At 44.5% G+C, this 16,696-nt stretch overlaps 3 protein-coding genes across 3 annotated transcripts in view; 1 reads left to right on the forward strand and 2 right to left on the reverse strand.

Moving 5' to 3' along the window:
- LOC144090179 (uncharacterized) overlaps positions 1-16,586 on the reverse strand; it is a 17,776-nt gene extending 1,190 nt beyond the window's left edge. The window contains exons 1-4 of the mRNA XM_077621511.1: positions 16,436-16,586; positions 13,392-13,471; positions 5,647-5,851; positions 470-593 (exon numbers count right to left, since the gene is read on the reverse strand). Coding sequence (XP_077477637.1) covers positions 470-527 — 58 coding nt within the window. The 5' untranslated portion in view covers positions 528-593; positions 5,647-5,851; positions 13,392-13,471; positions 16,436-16,586. The remainder of the gene's footprint in view (positions 1-469; positions 594-5,646; positions 5,852-13,391; positions 13,472-16,435) is intronic.
- Positions 4,251-11,090, forward strand: slc2a1c (solute carrier family 2 member 1c). The gene is made up of 11 exons (XM_077621507.1): positions 4,251-4,285; positions 5,409-5,483; positions 5,659-5,757; positions 5,826-5,986; positions 7,213-7,453; positions 7,531-7,693; positions 8,567-8,751; positions 9,545-9,646; positions 9,736-9,837; positions 10,579-10,782; positions 10,879-11,090. The coding sequence occupies exons 2-11, from the start codon at positions 5,469-5,471 to the stop codon at positions 11,056-11,058; spliced, it is 1,452 nt and encodes a 483-aa protein (XP_077477633.1). The 5' UTR covers positions 4,251-4,285; positions 5,409-5,468; the 3' UTR covers positions 11,059-11,090.
- LOC144090176 (uncharacterized) lies at positions 11,755-12,646 on the reverse strand. The gene is made up of 2 exons (XM_077621508.1): positions 12,564-12,646; positions 11,755-12,487 (listed from the first exon to the last, which is right to left on the reverse strand). Exons 1-2 carry the CDS (start codon positions 12,604-12,606, stop codon positions 12,021-12,023), a joined length of 510 nt encoding a protein of 169 aa, XP_077477634.1. The 5' UTR covers positions 12,607-12,646; the 3' UTR covers positions 11,755-12,020.
- Positions 16,587-16,696: the final 110 nt, after the last annotated feature.

Raw genomic sequence — 16,696 nt, forward strand, 5'->3', positions numbered from 1 at the left:
TCTTAAATTTCATTCGTATATGTTAAAATTAATTTCATTAAGCCTTTTATCTGTTTATCTTTTGTCTATTTTGAAAGAAATAATTGTATCGGCCGCATTATCTTGCGTTATTTCGTGTTTAGTCTATTTATGCGCATATAAGCCTTACCCTCGATTCAGTCATCATTTTTTGAGCGACAAATTTGGGCCTAAATTTCACTCAGACGTTAAAATTAATTTTGTTTAGCCTTTTATCTGTTTATCTTTCCTCTATTTTGAAAGAAATAATCGTATCGGCCGCATTATCTTGCGTTATTTCGTGTTTAGTCTATTTATGCGCATATAAGCCGTACCCTCGATTCAGTCATCATTTTTTGAGCGACAAATTTGGGCCTACATGCGAGAAAATACGGTAGCAAAAATAGCCTTTGGCTGAAATGCCTATTATGAACAATTCTCCCAACAAAAAACAAGTCTGAAAAAGCCTTACCTGAAAAGATGCTTGTCTTCCAAGCAGCCATTTTGGATGTGGAAGACCCCGTTTTCATCTTGAAAAGTTGAGCCGCAAATCCAGTTGTTGGATTCTCCGACCGTTGCGGCTTTTGCGTTTGAAGCTGAAAGGCAATTAAAAAAGGTACAATCTCACAATCAAGGTTAATGGCTTCCATCCGCCAAGGCCCCCCCCCCCCCCCCCCCCCCCCACGCCGACAAAGACGCGCTGTGTTTTGTGGGACGGCGAGGGGTGCGGTCCGAACTGGGACGCCAGCTGCGCTCCATCTGTCCAGTCCGCCACATGTGGCGCATTGGACGCGGCGGCCGCTTGAAAAGCACACGCCATTGGCCGATGACAGACTTGGACCGGAATGGGGAGCTGGCGACCCCGCGTCAAGTCCGCTTTATTTATCGAACTTCGATTCGCCACAGAACTCCGGCGCAAGCTAATGCTAATAAATAGCTGGTTGGTTTCCAAGTCTGACGACATTTTGGAAATATTTTTCAAAGTACTTTGACAGACTAAAATTGGAGCGTGTAAAAGAATGGACGCCTTTTCCACTTTTAGATCCAACGGAGAGCTGAAAAATAGTTTATCCCTAAAATAACATATTTTCTCGCATATTAGCCTCCTCCGCGTATAAGCCTCACCCTTAAAACTGCCTTAAAATGGTTGAATTTGACCATTTGTCTCGTATAAAACGCTTCCTGATTCACAATTTTCAGCTCTATATTGATGGTTTTAATGGGGAGTACATATGTCTTACTTTGAAGGGAAAATCTTGAGAACAATAATTAAAGTGACGTGGTATTTTTGAGAAACGATACAGACGCTCCCCTACTTACGAACGAGTTCGGTTCCGAGCGATTGTTCATAAGTTGAATTTGTTCGGAAGTTGCTCAGTGCTATATTTTGTATTATAATTTATGTTTAAGGCCTATATAAGTATATTGAAGGTTTATATAAGTGCATTTGTATGTTTAAGGCTTGTATAAGTAACATACATTGGTTTGTACTGAATTTTTTTTTTTTTATAAAATGCAGAGAATACATACAGTACTGTATACATTATAGAGAGAGAGAGAGATTTACTAGAAAGTGGCCGAAAGAAGCTATCTAATGACAATTGCAGTTTTCTTTTTTTTCATCATAAATGATCCGGTAGCACTGTATGGCATCATTCAATTGATTTGCAAACTTTGTGCAACGTTCAATATTTGGGTCCTGCTGCTCGATCTTTCTGTTTATAAATGGTACTGACGGTCGAACCATTCAAGTTGTATTCACGTGCAACGCTCACCACTCTCACGCGCATCAAGCTTCGTTATTATTGCCACTCGTTTCAAATGAAATGGCTTGCCTCTTCCTTGCACCTCCCTCAATAGAAGCCTTTCGCTTTTCACCAACCATATTCAATAATGGATGCACGAGATATTTAATGATACAAATGAAAAAGGTTCTTTGCGCATTGGAGATACGTTCACGCACTTCTGCATTGCAACGAACTGGGCAGAGGAAGGTAGATGCTGGGTGAGCTGAGCGCTTACAGCGCCAGGCGTCGTCGGTATTAGCGGCGAAAAGAAGCACTACACGGAAAAAGGCGCGCAATACGAACTTACGAACATTTTTCGACATAAATGCAATTTGCAGACATGTTCGTATGTACCGTTGTTCGTAACTCGAATGTTCGTAAGTAGGGGAGCGTCTGTAAATCGATTGCTGGATTGCATGTCGCCTGCACGAAGACAAATTGAAAAAGGAAGTCGGGTGAGCAGTACAACCAGGAAGTGGGTGGAGTTTGTCATCCCTAGGTAAGATGGCGGCACCCTGAGCGAGTTATTTCACATTTTATACACGATACGCTTGATGTTTTTTTAATAACCGCATTGTCTTTGTCTCCCTGCAGTTTTGTGCACGTTTAATGAGCCAATCAGGTAAAATCTTCATTTAGTCTTTTAGTTTTGTGGCTGTTTTTGTCTTCTGCAAATAGTTTGTGACTTTCTTTTGCTATTTTTCCAAATCGTTGGATGCGCTTATTTTTGTAGCAGTAATTTTTCTCCTTGTTAAACTAATATTTACACATTATTTTTTCTCTTTAATAGGACAATATTTGTGTAATTAGCTTTCTCATCTAGGAATCTTTTATTTTGGAGGCGAGATCTATTTATGTACGTCTCAAAGAAATTCAATCAAATTTTGCCATTTCGTAGGTGTTTTTTTGACGAGCTCACGTTTTTCCCTTTTTGTTCGAATACTTTTTCCATATTTTTCAAATAACTAGTAAGAGGATTTCTCCTAAATTCTCTTTATTTTCAAAATTCTGTGTTCATTTTCTGCTCGTCAAGTCAGCTGTGGTGGTCTGGCGTGCGCATTGAAACGCTTAAAAAAGCACATGGGGTGCCGTGAGGAGTAATTGCAAAGGGCCATTAACAGCACATTTAGTCCGGGTTCGAACCCGCCCAGGGGTCACCCAGTTCACGGGGCCCGGCGGGAGGTCAGAGTTCATCTTCCAGACACGCCATGGTTTGGCGCAGGTGGCGAACAGAGTTTGCGGCGGCATTCATCTCATCTTGACGTGTTTTTTTTAAAGCCTACGCGGAGTCGGTTAGCATTTTTCGGTACTCGGTCGTTTGGTCGCCGGTCTTTTGGTCGCCCGGAAGGTTATTGATAATTACCATTTAAATGGTTGCTCAAATTCCCTAAATACAAACTGTGAATTATTATTTAGTCATGCTTAATGCCCTAGTCATTATTAGGCTAAAGAAAAGCTCCAAATTTCCCGGACTTTGATTGTTTTTTGTTGGAGAACTTGTTAAGACCCTGACGAACTGACGTGGCTTCTTAAAGGGACAACGCATGTACATACAAACTCTTATACACTCATGAAACTGCTCATGGCAATTGTTGGCTTTTATTGATGCGGAGACCGTGTTGTTTTACCTTGTTTTGTCGCCGGTCTTTTGGTCGCCGGTCTTTTGGTCGCCCGTTGTTGCGGTCCGGGCGACCAAAAGACGGCGACCAAAAGTCTGGCGACCAAAAGACCGACACCAAACGACCGCACACGCATTTTTCTGTGCCGAGAGGCGTAGAGAAAGTCCTCCCAAATTGTCTCATTTTTAAAAGGAGAAATTCCACAGTTGATCATAACAAGTGTCCACGTTTGGTTCTTCCTTCATCCGCATAGGCCACTTTTCCAGGAAATGCAGCGTTAGCGCTTCTAGCCGTCCGTGTACTTGGTCCAGGTCCCTAAGAAGCAAAGCAGACGTCCTGGAATCTTCCTCTTTCATTCCCTTTAGTCTTTTTCTTCGTACTTCCACTCGCATTGTGATTTCTCCGCTCCTCCCGTGTGTCAAGCGGGCTTTCAAAACATCAGTCGTCTTCGGCCAATTAGCACCGGCCTCCGATGAATTCATTCCGCTCATTCTGGCGTCAGCATTTTTCATTCTTTGAAGGAGGCGCCGTAAATAATCTTGCCGGTGGCATCTGCGCGGCGATAGCAAACCGCCACGCACGTGTTGTCGCGCGGTCGCCGGGACCGTAGACCCGTCCCGGGTCGGCCCATAAAGCGGGAAGGTTGGCGGGGGGGGGGGGGGGGGGGGGGGGGGGGTGTTGACTGTTTGAGGCCCAAGGCTGGTATTTTTTTATCACACGGTCCACAAATTCAGCGGGTGCGTGTGACTCGATCCGTCGGCAAACTGGTCCGGTAGGTGTGTTTTTCTAAATGTGTGCTTGCAGACGAGGATGTATTTGCCGTCCAATCGCACGGGGACGAGGATGGGATCCGCTTACAGGTGATCCAGCTCCATGATTAAGGTACGTCTTCCGTCATAATTACTTCGGGGAATCTTATTTCGGCCCACGGGACGAGTGGATTGCGGGATTTTAAGGAAGGACAAGAGTTTTTTTGTTCCTTGATGGAGGTTTTAGCTGAGGGTTTTGGGCTCGGAAACTTGGGTCGGAGTTTTAAGATGGTGGCGGGGTTTCGGTTTGGGCTTTGGGACGTGACTCGGGATTTAAAATGAGCTTTTCAAGCTGGTGTTATTTATTGTAATTAATGTTTATGTTAGGAAGGTTAGTTGAAGCTATTTTAGTTTTGAGGGAAAACATTCAAGATGGCTTTTATCCTTCAAATTTTCAACTAGATTAGATTACTTTAATCATCCCGCATTTGGGAAATTTCATTGTCTTAGTTGCAAGAGGGTGCGACTACAGACACAGGAAAAGACCATTTAGACATAAACAAATAGGTCATTAATAAATAAATAAATATATAAATAAATTAATAGGAATAATGATTTAGTTCTTCAAGGTGGGGTTTTAAAAATGAGCGTTTAAAAAAACGGGTCAAGTTCAAGGGTCGGTGAAGATTTGCAGCCGTCTTTTTAAAGCCAATTTAAGCTAACGTGGGCTAGTTTTGGCCGTGTGCGGTCGATTCGTCGCCGGTCTTTTGGTTGCCAGTCTTTTGGTTGCCGGTCTTTTGGTCGCCCGGACCCAAACAACGGGCGACCAAAAGACCGACGACCAAAAGAGCAGCGACAAAACAAGGTAAACAAGACGGTCTACGCATGAATAAAAGCCAACAATGGCCATGAGCTGTTTCACTGAGCCCACGTACGAGTGTATAAGAGTTTGTATGTACATGCGTTGTCCCTTTAAGAAGCGACGTCAGTCAGTCGGTCTTAACAAGTTCTCCAACAAAAAACAATAAAAGTCCAGGAAATTTGGAGCTTTTCTTTAGCCTAATAATGACTAGGGCATTAAGTATGACTAAATATTCATTTGCAGTTTGTATTTAGGGAATTTGAGCAACCATTTAAATGGTCATTATCAATAACCTTCCGGGCGACCAAAAGACCGGCGACCAATCGACCGTGTACCAGTTTTGGCCTCCTCGTTTCTACGCCACGACCAATCGTGAGCTTGTGTTTGTCTTCAGCAGCCACTAAATGCATCGCGAGCCTTGGGAGGAAAGACAAAGTGCATCTGACGCTGACAAATGGCCACGCAGGAGGTTTGTCTCCCCCCCCCCCCGACCCACGTGAAGAGCGCAACGCTAACACGGGCATGGCGCGGATCCGCCTGAACTTGTTAGCGGCGTGCGAAAATACTTGCCGCCGCGGCCTCTGACCTCTCGGAATGCGTACGTACGGACGGCGCACTCACGGTTCTCTTACCGTGCGTTGCAGTGCCACCTGACGGCCTGGCTGGTGACCTCGGTGGCGGCGGCCATTTTGGGCTCGCTGCAGGTGGGCTACCACACGGGGAACGTCAACGCCCCGGCCAAGGTGAGCCCGTTTCCGTCCGTCCGGCGAGCGGGGGTGAGCGGGAATGACGGCGGGCTGGCCCTTTTCAGATCATCGAGGAGTTCTTCAACCAGACCTGGAAGGACAGACATAACCAGACCATGTCAGAACACAGCCTCACCATGTTATGGTCCGTCTCGGTCAGTATCAAGGACTTGGGCGCCCTGCTGGGCTGCCTGGGCGTCAAATACCTGGCCGACTCTTTTGGACGGTGAGGATTAAACGTCGTAGCAACAGCTTCACAATTTATTCATTTATTTATGAACTTATTTTAGACCTATTTACATACCTGTCAACCTCTGCCAATAACTGCCCTTATAAATGATTATGATTCCCCTTACAAACCCCCCAAAAACCTTACAAACACCGTACGAGTCGTACGGTGTTTGTAAGTTTTTGGGGGGTTTGTAAGGGGAATCATAATCATTTATAAGGGCAGTTATCGGCAGAGGTTGACAGGTATGGGTTTTCCTGTGTCTGTAGTCTCACCCTCTTGCTACTGTGACAGTGAAAGTCTAAGTCACGTGTCAAAGTGGCGGCCCGGGGGCCAAATCTGGCCCGCCGCATCATTTTGTGTGGCCCGGGAAAGTCAATCATGAGTGCCAACTTTCTGTTTTAGGATCAAATTAAAATGAAGAGTATAGATGTATATTAAATTTCCAGATTTTCCCCCTTTTAAATCAATCATTGTCATTTTTTTAATCCATTTTTTCTGTTTTTAGTTCAAAAATCATTTTGTAAAATCTAAAAATATATAAAAAAGCTAAACTAAACATTGTTTTAGAGCTATACAAAACTGAATATTCAGGGCTTTTAATCCAGTTCTTTTAATCTATTTATAAAAAAATATATCTAAATATTATATCTAAAATGGTCCGGCCCACATGAAATGGCATTTCACGTTAATGTGGCCCACGAACCAACCCGGGTTTGACACCCTTTGGCTAAGTTATCTAATCTAATGTTGTTAACACAATTCAGACTTTTTATACTCTAAAAGTGGTGAAATGACAAAAAAAAATACATGACATTTTCATGTATTATGACTTTTAAATGAACAAAAACGTTCTGGCCGAGAGTAACAAAACGCTTCTATTGGATCTCCGATGTGAAACATTGCGTATAGAACTGGTTCCATCCCATTCTGGACTCAAACACATTTTATCAAGGAACAGTCTTCCGTCACTTCAAATATTGTTCGGTCACCATCACAGTCTCTGGTCAGCAGAACCTTAGCGAACATGAGCCAGGCTTCAACGTAGACCAATGAGTAATCCAAACGTTTTTTGAAAGGAACCCAAAATCTGGACCAAAGAAAGCCAACTGTAGGGTTTCCCAGTGTGAACACGGCCCAAGTTAATCTCAAGACTGTGACCAAGATCTCCAAAGACCAAGACCTGAAAATTCTAACGGTCCGGTCCTCCCCTCTCTCTTTAGGCGCAACTCCATCCTGATCGTCAACTGCTTGTCCATGTTGGGGGCGGGCCTGATGGTGGCCTCCAAGACCATGGAGGCCTTCGAAGCCCTGATCCTGGGCAGGCTGCTCTTCGGTCTCTTCTGCGGCCTGGTCATGAGCCTGAATCCACTCTACATTCAAGAGGTGTCGCCCACCTTACTGAGGGGCGCCTTCGCCACCCTCAACCAGGTGGCCTTCGCCTCGGGGATCTTGCTGGGGATGGTGAGGACCGCCGGAGATGCTGGCCAACGGGTCCCCGGGTTTGACGGGGGCCCCTTTTTTTTTTTTTTTTTTTACAGGTGTCCGGACTGGAGACCATGCTGGGAACGGAGAAACTCTGGTCCGTGATGTTGTCCCTGTCCCTGGTCCCGGCACTGGCGCAGTACCTGGTCATGCCGTTCTGCCCCGAGAGTCCTCGCTACCTGCTCATCCACAAGGGCCAGGAGAGTAAAGCCGACGCCGGTAAGACCTCATCTGGGACACCAAAGCCTAACCCGAGTTTCAATCCGTGACTTTTGCTCCAAGTCCTGGTTTCACATGGGGAGGTACTTTGGTGAATTCCACAGATTGCGACTCGTCGCACGATAAAGACAACGAGTCTCCATGACGGTTTTCCTCCGAGTCGTACGCCCTAGGCCGGAATCCTCGGGCTTTGACCGAGTCGTCGGTTTCAACTATGCGGAGGCAAACGATCACAAAAATGATCTTTATTGCCCAATTTCGACACTTATGGATCTGCACCAGTCCTAAATACCCCTTTAGAGGATTATTCTATCGTTTAACGCAGGGGTAGGGAACCTATGGCTCGGGAGCCATATGTGGCTTTTCTGATGGGTGCATGTGGCTCTTCGCTAACCTGTGAGGTAAAATATGTATTTAAACCGCTGGTGACAGAGCCGAGTCCCGAATGCACCAATAGGAGCGTCACGTCGGCACTATGGCGTTGACAGTACCTCTAACTTTAATCTTTTTTTTTTTAAATTATATTTTTATTAGACTTTTCTGCATGCATATTTTCATTGGTTAGCAACTGCGCAACAGTGCTGTCAAATGAATTCATTTAGTACTTTAAAAGTGGTCAAATGACCCCCAAAAAGTCACATCTCATTTTCACATTTTTACACTTAAATTCTGAGTATGGCTCTCAAAGAAATAACATTTGAAAATAGGAATTGCTTATGTCTCTCTGTTTCAAAAAGGTTCCCGACCCCTGTTTTAACGAGTGTGTTAGCGGGACTTTAAAAGACAAAAGACTCGTTTGAAGGCCCGATTTGAACCTTGGCGTGCAATCTTCTCTCTCTTGTCTAATTGCAATGTGACCGTCCTGCCTTGCAGCCTTGCTGCGACTGCGAGGGAGTCCGGAGAGGGTGCTGGTGGAACTGGAGGAGATTAAAAGCGAGGCCGCTCACGCCAAACTGTCCGTGGGTATCTGCGAGTTTTTCACCAAGCGGAGCTACAGGCAGCCAATCGTCATCGTCCTCTGCATCAACCTGGGCAGCCAGCTGTCGGGGTTCAACGCGGTAAGCGCTAACGAGCCTTAAAACCAACGGTTAGCTCAACAAAATGGCAGATCTTTTCAACCCAGACCGAGTCTTTATGAACCACTCATCCTAACGAGGGTTGCGGGGGGTGCAGGAGCTTACCCCAGCTAGCTACACGCACCAGGCGGGGAACACCCCGAGCCAGTGGCCAGCCAATCGCAGGCCACAATGGCAAAAACAACCAATCACACTCGTCGCTAGGGGTAATTTCGACCGTTAGCCAGCTAGCCTAGCATTCATGTTTTTGGTATGTGTGAGGAAACGGAGTACCTGGAGAAAACCCACGCAAGCCCAAAGACGAGATGCAAACTTCACACACGAGGACCGACTTGGGATCGAACCCAGAACTACGAGGCCGACACGCGAAACCACTCATACGCCCAGTTCAGGATTCATTTGAAATATATTATAATGTTAAGTAAATACAAAAAAACGTATTAGTTTAAAACAAATGCAAAACAAGTTTGACTGTTAAAAAAATTGGATAAAAACAAACTGTTTTTAACTACCCTGACAAATTCGTAGGAAAAAGTTTGAATTTATTTTATCAATCCTTTTTTGTATTCGTGCAAATTTTTCACATGATATTCTAGTAGACAACTTAAAAAATAAAACTACTCCCTGATAAAAAGAAATAACACGCTAGAAAAGTTTTAAAAAGTCATTTTATTATTCTTCCATGATTTTCAGTTGAAGAAAAAAATCTCCAAACTGGTCAAGTACACGGCTACCGCCTTTATTTTGAAAGCCTAAATCCTTTTCTGTCTTGCAGATCATCAATTATTCCACCAGAATGTTCCAGACCAAATTTGAGGAGGCCAAGTACCTGACCTTGGGGGTCGGGGCCGTCAACGTCATCTTCACGTTGGTGGCAGTTGAGTCCACCAGATTTGGTTTTCGCGCTCACTTCAAAAATAATGACTTTTTAAATTGATTTAATCCTTCTTTTTTTGGCACGGTCAGTTCTTCCTGATGGAAAAAGCCGGAAGGAGGCGACTTCTCTTGATCGGCTTCGTTTTCATCGCCCTGTGCAACCTTCTGATGACGGTGGTGGATTCCGTGGTGGTGAGTTTGGAACTCTTTGTCCTAATGGCAAAATCTCAGGGGGCGTCAATGAAAGCGCTGTTTTTGGGCGGGGCCTTTTATATTATCTAAGTAGAATGTGTATAAGTTGAAGTACTCATCCACAATGAAAATAGTTCCTCTTTGTTTGATATAAATCCCTAAAAACAGGTTAATGGGAATTTTAGTCCAAGTCCTTTATCTTCTTGTGGCCGTTGTCTGCAATATTCGAGGGATTACTGCGCAACCACCTGGTTCGTCCCTAAACATCTCATCACCCCAGATACACAAAACAGCGTGCATGCCCACTACTGGCCAACTCAGACACTACGGGCAACAATAAGTCTGCAATTAATTCCCGTCATGAATCGGTCCTGAGAAGAAAAATGAACAATTGGACTCCAAGTATCGAGGCGTACACATCCCTCGAATATTCGTTCATTCCTTTCCCGAACCGCTGATCCTCACAAGGGTCGCAAGGGTGCTGGAGGCTATCCCAGCTAACTACATGCACTTGGCGGGAGGGGGAGGGATGGACAAAAGACAACCGATCCTAGCTAGGGTCACTTCAGAGCGTTCAAGCAGCTAGCCTAGCCTAGCATGCATGTTTTGAGGAAACCAGAGTACCTGGAGAAATCCTGGGGAGAACATGCAAACTCCAAACAGTGAGGACCCCTTTGGGATGGAAGCCAGGACCCCGGAACTGTGAGCCTGGGGAGGTTTGACCCGGTTTTGTGCACGCAGCACCTGGTTCCCGAGCTGGGGAGCCTCCAGGTCCTGCTGGTCTTCTGCCTGATCTCGGCCTACGAGGTGGGCCCGGGCCCCATCTCCTGGTTCGTCGCCGGCGAGCTCTTCGACCAGCCCGGCAGGTCCATCGCCATGGCCTTGGCCAGCATGCTCAACTGGGGGGGAAAGTTCCTCCTGGCGCTGATCTTCCCTCCCTTACTGGTAAGCGAGAAGGCGAATCGAAGCGGCTGGGGCAGGCAGACCTCATCTTCCCGTTGCCTATTTTTTGGCCATCTTTTTTTTTCCTCCCGCCGGTAGAAAGTCCTGGGCGGCTACTGCTACCTCCTCTTCACGGTCACGGCTCTGGTGGGCTTCGCCTTTACCTGGTTTCGATTCCCCGAGACCAAAGGTCGCACGTTCGAGGAGATCGCCGAGGAGTTCCGGGGGGCGGAAAACCTCCCGTTGCACAACAAGAACGGTTTCAACACCTTCTCCTAAAAAGAACTTTTGAGGTTTTTGGCCGTGGACGACCCCCAACACCTGGAGCCAACCAATTTTGAACTAAGAAGGACGGACACTGCCACCTAGTGGAGGGGTCGGGAACCTTTTTATCAGATGGAGCCATAAACCATTGGTATTTGTAAACGTTATGTTTCCTTGAATTTAAAAGTCAAAATACAGCCATATTCAGATTATTTATGGTCTGTGTATTTAAACAAAAATAGGTGCTTTACATTTAAATAAATCTTCCCATTACTCCAGTGGAGGAAAAAGTAGGCGGGCAGGGTTAATTTAAAATATAACGAAAATTCCGATTTTTAAAAATTCTCTGAATTCTTCCCTTAGAGTCGGAAAATTCAGATTTCAAGAATTCCGACTTGAAAGTGATAAATCTGACAATAAGGTCTCACGATTGACTGTATTTCAAATTTCATTTAAACACATCCCAAAAAACATGCTTGCTATTTGCTATGCTAAGTATATGCTAAATTGCGCCTTGCAACAAATTGTTGTTTTTTTTGTCCTTTGATTGGATGGCCGTCGGAGCCCGTAGTTAGCTAGGATTAGCTCCAGCACCCCCACGACCCTTGTGAGGATAAGCGGTTCCCCAAAAAATGAATGAATAAATCATCTTCCACACACAAATCCAGGTGGGTCCACCTTTGTGGCGTTTGCATGTTCTCCCTGGGGCTGCGTGGGTTTTCTCCGGGTACTCCGTTTTCCTCCCACATTCCAAAATTATACACGGTAGGCTGATTGGACGCTCTAAATGGCCCCTAGCTTTGAGTGATTGGTTATTTGTCTCATTGGCTGGCCACCGATTCAGGGTCTCCCGCCAAAGTCAGCTGGGATAGGCTCCAGCACCCCCACCACGACCCTAATGAGGACAAAGCGGTTCAGAAAATAAATGAATGAATCTCCCAGACACACCCACACAGATGTGCGCACCATGTGACGAATCACTGATCAAGTAGGACTGATCCACCATTTTGTGGCAGTTTTTGTGGCATTTTTTTTCCCCGAAACGAAGCACGTCGACGGCGCAGGTGCGGCTTTTGATACCAAGCGACGATAAAGCTGGCTCGTTTTGTGACGACTGCTGGGCCAATCCGCAGCACCGTGGTGGTCCCGCAGAGGTACACGGCGCTATCGTTCAAATTCAAGTTCCTGATGATCAGGCTGGAGCGCCATCGGGAGTCTCCGCTAAAGTCCACCTTCCCCAGGAAGTCCTCCTCGGGGTAAGTTTTCCAAAAAATGGTGTCTTTGCCCAGGAGCACCGTGACGCCCAGCCGGTCTTGTTTATACCACAAGATGTCGTAAAACGAGACGTCGAGCGAGCACTCAATCTCCTCCACGCTGTCGTCCCCGAGGCTCTTGATCACGTCCCGCGGCGTTTGGTGAACCGTCACGCCGTCCGACGGCGTCGCTGTCAGGTGGGACGGACGCGCGGAGGTTGAGGCCAAGCGCCTTGGTTTTTGTTTTGCGTGATTCTGGTTCCTCACCTTCTGTTTGAAGCAGGACGAGGACGAGGACTGCGGCGAGCATGTTAGCGGGAAATCCGAGAGCTGCGTCTGAAGAACGCGTGGAGTGGATTCTCTTTATTGGGGGGGGGGTGTCTATATAGGTTCAATGGCCGGATGTGGCGCCCCCTTTTGGTTGGAGGTAGTCATTCTCCAAATGTACGATAATGCCTTCCCGCTGTCTGTCATTTGTCGATTCAAGGGCCTGCGAGTTATTATATCCGATATTATGTACACTTTTAGTTAATTCACCAAAAGCACGGCAATTTAACAAATGATTTTGTTATTTGGCGCCATCTTTTGGTTGGAGGCAGTAATTCTCCAAATGTCCGATAATTGCCGATTCAACGGCCTGCGCTCTATTTTATACGATACCATGTACGCCTTTAATACAATTCGTTACATTCACCTAAAGCACGGCTATTTAATAAACGGTGTTGATATTTGGCGCCCCCTTTTGGTTGGGGGCAGTAATTCTCCAAATATGGAATAAAGCGCATTTAAGTACTGTATAGGGTGCACTTGAAAGTATTCATTCATTCATTTTCTGAACCGCTTTATCCTCACGAGGGTCGTGTGGGGGTGCTGGAGTCAATCCCAGCTGACTTGGGTGGAGCACACCCTGAATGGGTGGCCAGCCAATGGCAATTCATTCAAATGAAAAAGAAGGCAGAATATTCATTCATTTTCTGAACCGCTTTATCCTTACAAAGTTCTCGGGGGGTGCTGGAGCCAATTCCCGGGGAGTTAAATACAAGAAGATGTTCTTCAAAATTACAGAGCTTTATAAGGCCCCAAGAGTGTACTCACAAGACGCTGGTGTGGACGTGTCCTGGCGGGAGGTCAGCGAGGGCGTGGCCACCGACGCCAACGCCGGCCGGAACGAGACCCTGCATTCCAAAACAGAGTATGGCGTTAAAGGTATGTATGTGGGTAATATGTGGGTATATACACATACACATATATGTATATATGTGTATGTATGTATATATACATATATATCTCTCATGCAACACGCTTATATTTTATTTACTTATTTATGACCTAGTTATTGATGTCTAAAATGTGTTTTTCTGTGTCTGTATTCTCACCCTCTTGCTAAAGTGACAGTGAAATTTCCCGAATCCGGGATGAACAAAGTTATCTAATCTAACTTTTATTCATTCATTTCCTAAACCAGGTCGCGGGGGGTGCTGGAGCCTCTCCCAGCGAACTCAGGAGACACCCTGAATCTGTGGTTGGCCAATTGCGGGGCACAAGTAGACAAACAAACAATTATTCATAGCTAGGGGCAATTTAGCATATTATTAGCACAGCAAGCATATTTTGGGGGTGCGGGAGGAAACTGCAGTACCCGCACAAGCCCAACAGGAGTGTGCAAACTCCACACAGTGAGGACCAACCATGGGATCGAACCCACGACTCCAGAACTGCAAGGCCGACGCGCTAACCACACACCCAGTTTTATTTAGCCTTCTTGCTACTGCAACAAAGTGAATCTCCCGAGTACAGGATGAATAAAATGTAATCTAATCTAATGAAAATGTGTCTATCATAAATATAGACAAAAAAAAGGGACCCCAAAAAAGGTCTCAAGACACATTTTATCTCCAAAAAGCAATTTCCCCGTAATTCTAGCCCTTCCCAGCATTCCTAAAAAAACAAAAAAACTAACTCCGATAAATGTTTACCCAATTTCTACCCAATTCGAACCCCACAAACCAGCTCAAACACGTCCGTTAAATTTCCTTTGCCTTTGTTCTTTTTTTGTTTCAGGGTCTATCATCAAAGGCGGCCTCCGAACGCTGAGTGGCAATAAAGAAAATAGGTTTGTGACAGTTATTTTGCACATGCTAAATATCTCCTGATCTCCACGCTGTTATTTTGAAAGGTTGGCGTTGATATTAGGTTCAATGCAGTGACGAAACCGTGGCGTTTAAACTTTGGTTTTACTTCACCACAACATCCGGCGTTGCACCTGCGCACGTCTTAAAAGCTTCTAAAATCGTTTCTTTTATTCTTATTTGCTCCTAACGGTGTAACTAATCAACGCATTGCAATTCCAATGACATCAATTTGTCCTTAAAACAGAAAAACATTAAAAAAATACATTGAAGAAATGAACTGATTTTTATCATTTTTTTTAAATGATAACATTTTTAAGATTTGAATTAATTCCCTCTTGCTTACTGTCTTTAATGCATCATAATTAATTTAACATAGTGTTATTAAATTACCCATCTGCTTGCAATACTTTTGTTGGACTATGTGACTGTAGCGCCCCTATTGGAATATTTTGTTATGACACGGCAGTGACGATAACTGATAGAAAATAAAGTTGTTAAAAACATTTTTAAATGATCTAAATGGTATTTAAAGATACACCATGAAAGTGTTAGCTATTTGTGTATAAATAATAATGTCGAAGTATGGCAGAAGACTCCAAAAACGAATTAATTTTTGAACCTTGAACGTGAAAGAGATGATTTATAGATTTAAAGATATAGAAATGTCAGGTTTTACCAGAATTTTCTTCCCACAACTTATAATATTTCAAGGGTGTGTTTTAACGACTGCATTTTATAGACCTTACACTTAATTTGACCCAATAATTGAACACTATCTTCTCAAATATTCATTCCTATTCTCCATATTAGTAATTTATAAAAGTAACATATTTCGTTCCTCTTTTCTTTTCCCTAGTTACGAGAAACAACCGCCATTACTGTACTGTACTTTAACATAGACCAAAAATAAATAAAAAGAACGTCTTTGACGGTGTGCTGCGTCAATATTTTCATGAAGCGACGTCCAATGTTGTCACACTTTGTCGTTTGTTATTACGTGCGTCTTAAAAGAGCAACGTTATCAAACGTAAGAAGCATACATTTGTGCTAGTCTCTCGTTGTTATGAAATAATCTAAAAAGGAAATACGAGTCCGAAAAACAGGATATGTAACAGTTTGTTTGTTTTTTGGACAACAACGATGTGGAAACTTCGCGTCAACGCGCTACGTGGTAAATGGACGAACGCCATGACGGCTCAAAACTATGCAGCATCGAAACAAGACAAAAGTGTCCATTGTAAGAGGTGAAAAGGGACTGTGTAAACTCATTTCGGAAAGGAATGGACAATTGCCGTAATGGCTTAGCGTGTATCCAGTAGGTTTAGAGGTGAACAAAATAATTGCCATATTACGTGTCTCGAGTATTTGTGGTGTTATTGACACTGGAGCCAAAATGGCCCCCACTACGGGGAAAAATATCAAAAATAGGCATACTCTCAGGCTATAACGACTTACAGTGTAACTGAAATTAATGTTGTCAGTGGTTTTAACAATAAAATAGCATTTGACTACGAAACGACCTGTTTAAATGGATGTTTTCACTTTTAAAAGTAATGCTCTATTTGAGAGGGGAAATGTCATGGCTTTGCCGAATTGTTAAGCAAGCTAAATAATTCAGACTTATCGAGGACACAAATAAACCGCTACCGGCTAAAAGATGATTTCAGATGAAATTGTCACAAGTTGACATAAAGTGAATCGGTTAGCCTAAAATACATGTGGGGCGGGTGGCGCGTTAGCAGTTAGCACTGAAGCTAGAGCTAGCTAGCTGTTGCTACTCGTTTAAACTTGGAACTTTGCGGTCCCTTCCTTCACTAAATGAACACATAGCGAGTCTTTTAGAAGGCCCATCGGTTTATTGCGTGATCTGGAGCGACGGTTATGCAAATATCTCCAAATAATTGAATCGAATTCAAATGCAAACTCTTTGAAGCTTAAGGTCGGGTGATATAACTCAAGCGCTTTGATGCCTTTTAAAAGAGACTTTTCGAGGTCATTTTGTCCTACCACGTTTCTGGGTGGACTTGGAGATTTTTTCCTTTCCGAGCGAGTCCAGAAAGAAGAACCGCAACCGCAAGACAGGTTCGGGGACGTTGACAACAGCCAAGCTGGTGAGTTGCCGGACCGAGCACACTTCCCACACAGCAGGTGCAATGTAATTACCAATTAGGTAGGAAATCCACTAGAGGCTGGTGCTGTACCAGCAAGACCAGTACCAAGTCCTAAAGCTTGCTGGATGCTGTTCATTTTTCATGCATATCAGATGTT

This window comes from Stigmatopora argus, chromosome 15, assembly GCF_051989625.1.
Source record: "Stigmatopora argus isolate UIUO_Sarg chromosome 15, RoL_Sarg_1.0, whole genome shotgun sequence".
Taxonomy (NCBI): domain Eukaryota; kingdom Metazoa; phylum Chordata; class Actinopteri; order Syngnathiformes; family Syngnathidae; genus Stigmatopora; species Stigmatopora argus.

What these genes read in the sequence shown, in the direction of transcription:
- slc2a1c (XM_077621507.1), top strand. An exon ending in CTGGCCGACTCTTTTGGACG is followed by an intron (nt 5,987 to 7,212) that starts GTGAGGATTAAA and finishes CTCTCTCTTTAG; the next exon opens with GCGCAACTCCATCCTGATCG. An exon ending in GGAGAGTAAAGCCGACGCCG is followed by an intron (nt 7,694 to 8,566) that starts GTAAGACCTCAT and finishes CCTGCCTTGCAG; the next exon opens with CCTTGCTGCGACTGCGAGGG.
- LOC144090176 (XM_077621508.1), bottom strand. Translation starts at nt 12,606, where the DNA reads ATGCTCGCCGCAGTCCTCGTCCTCGTCCTGCTTCAAACAGAAG. An exon ending in CGTCCTGCTTCAAACAGAAG is followed by an intron (nt 12,488 to 12,563) that starts GTGAGGAACCAG and finishes CCCACCTGACAG; the next exon opens with CGACGCCGTCGGACGGCGTG.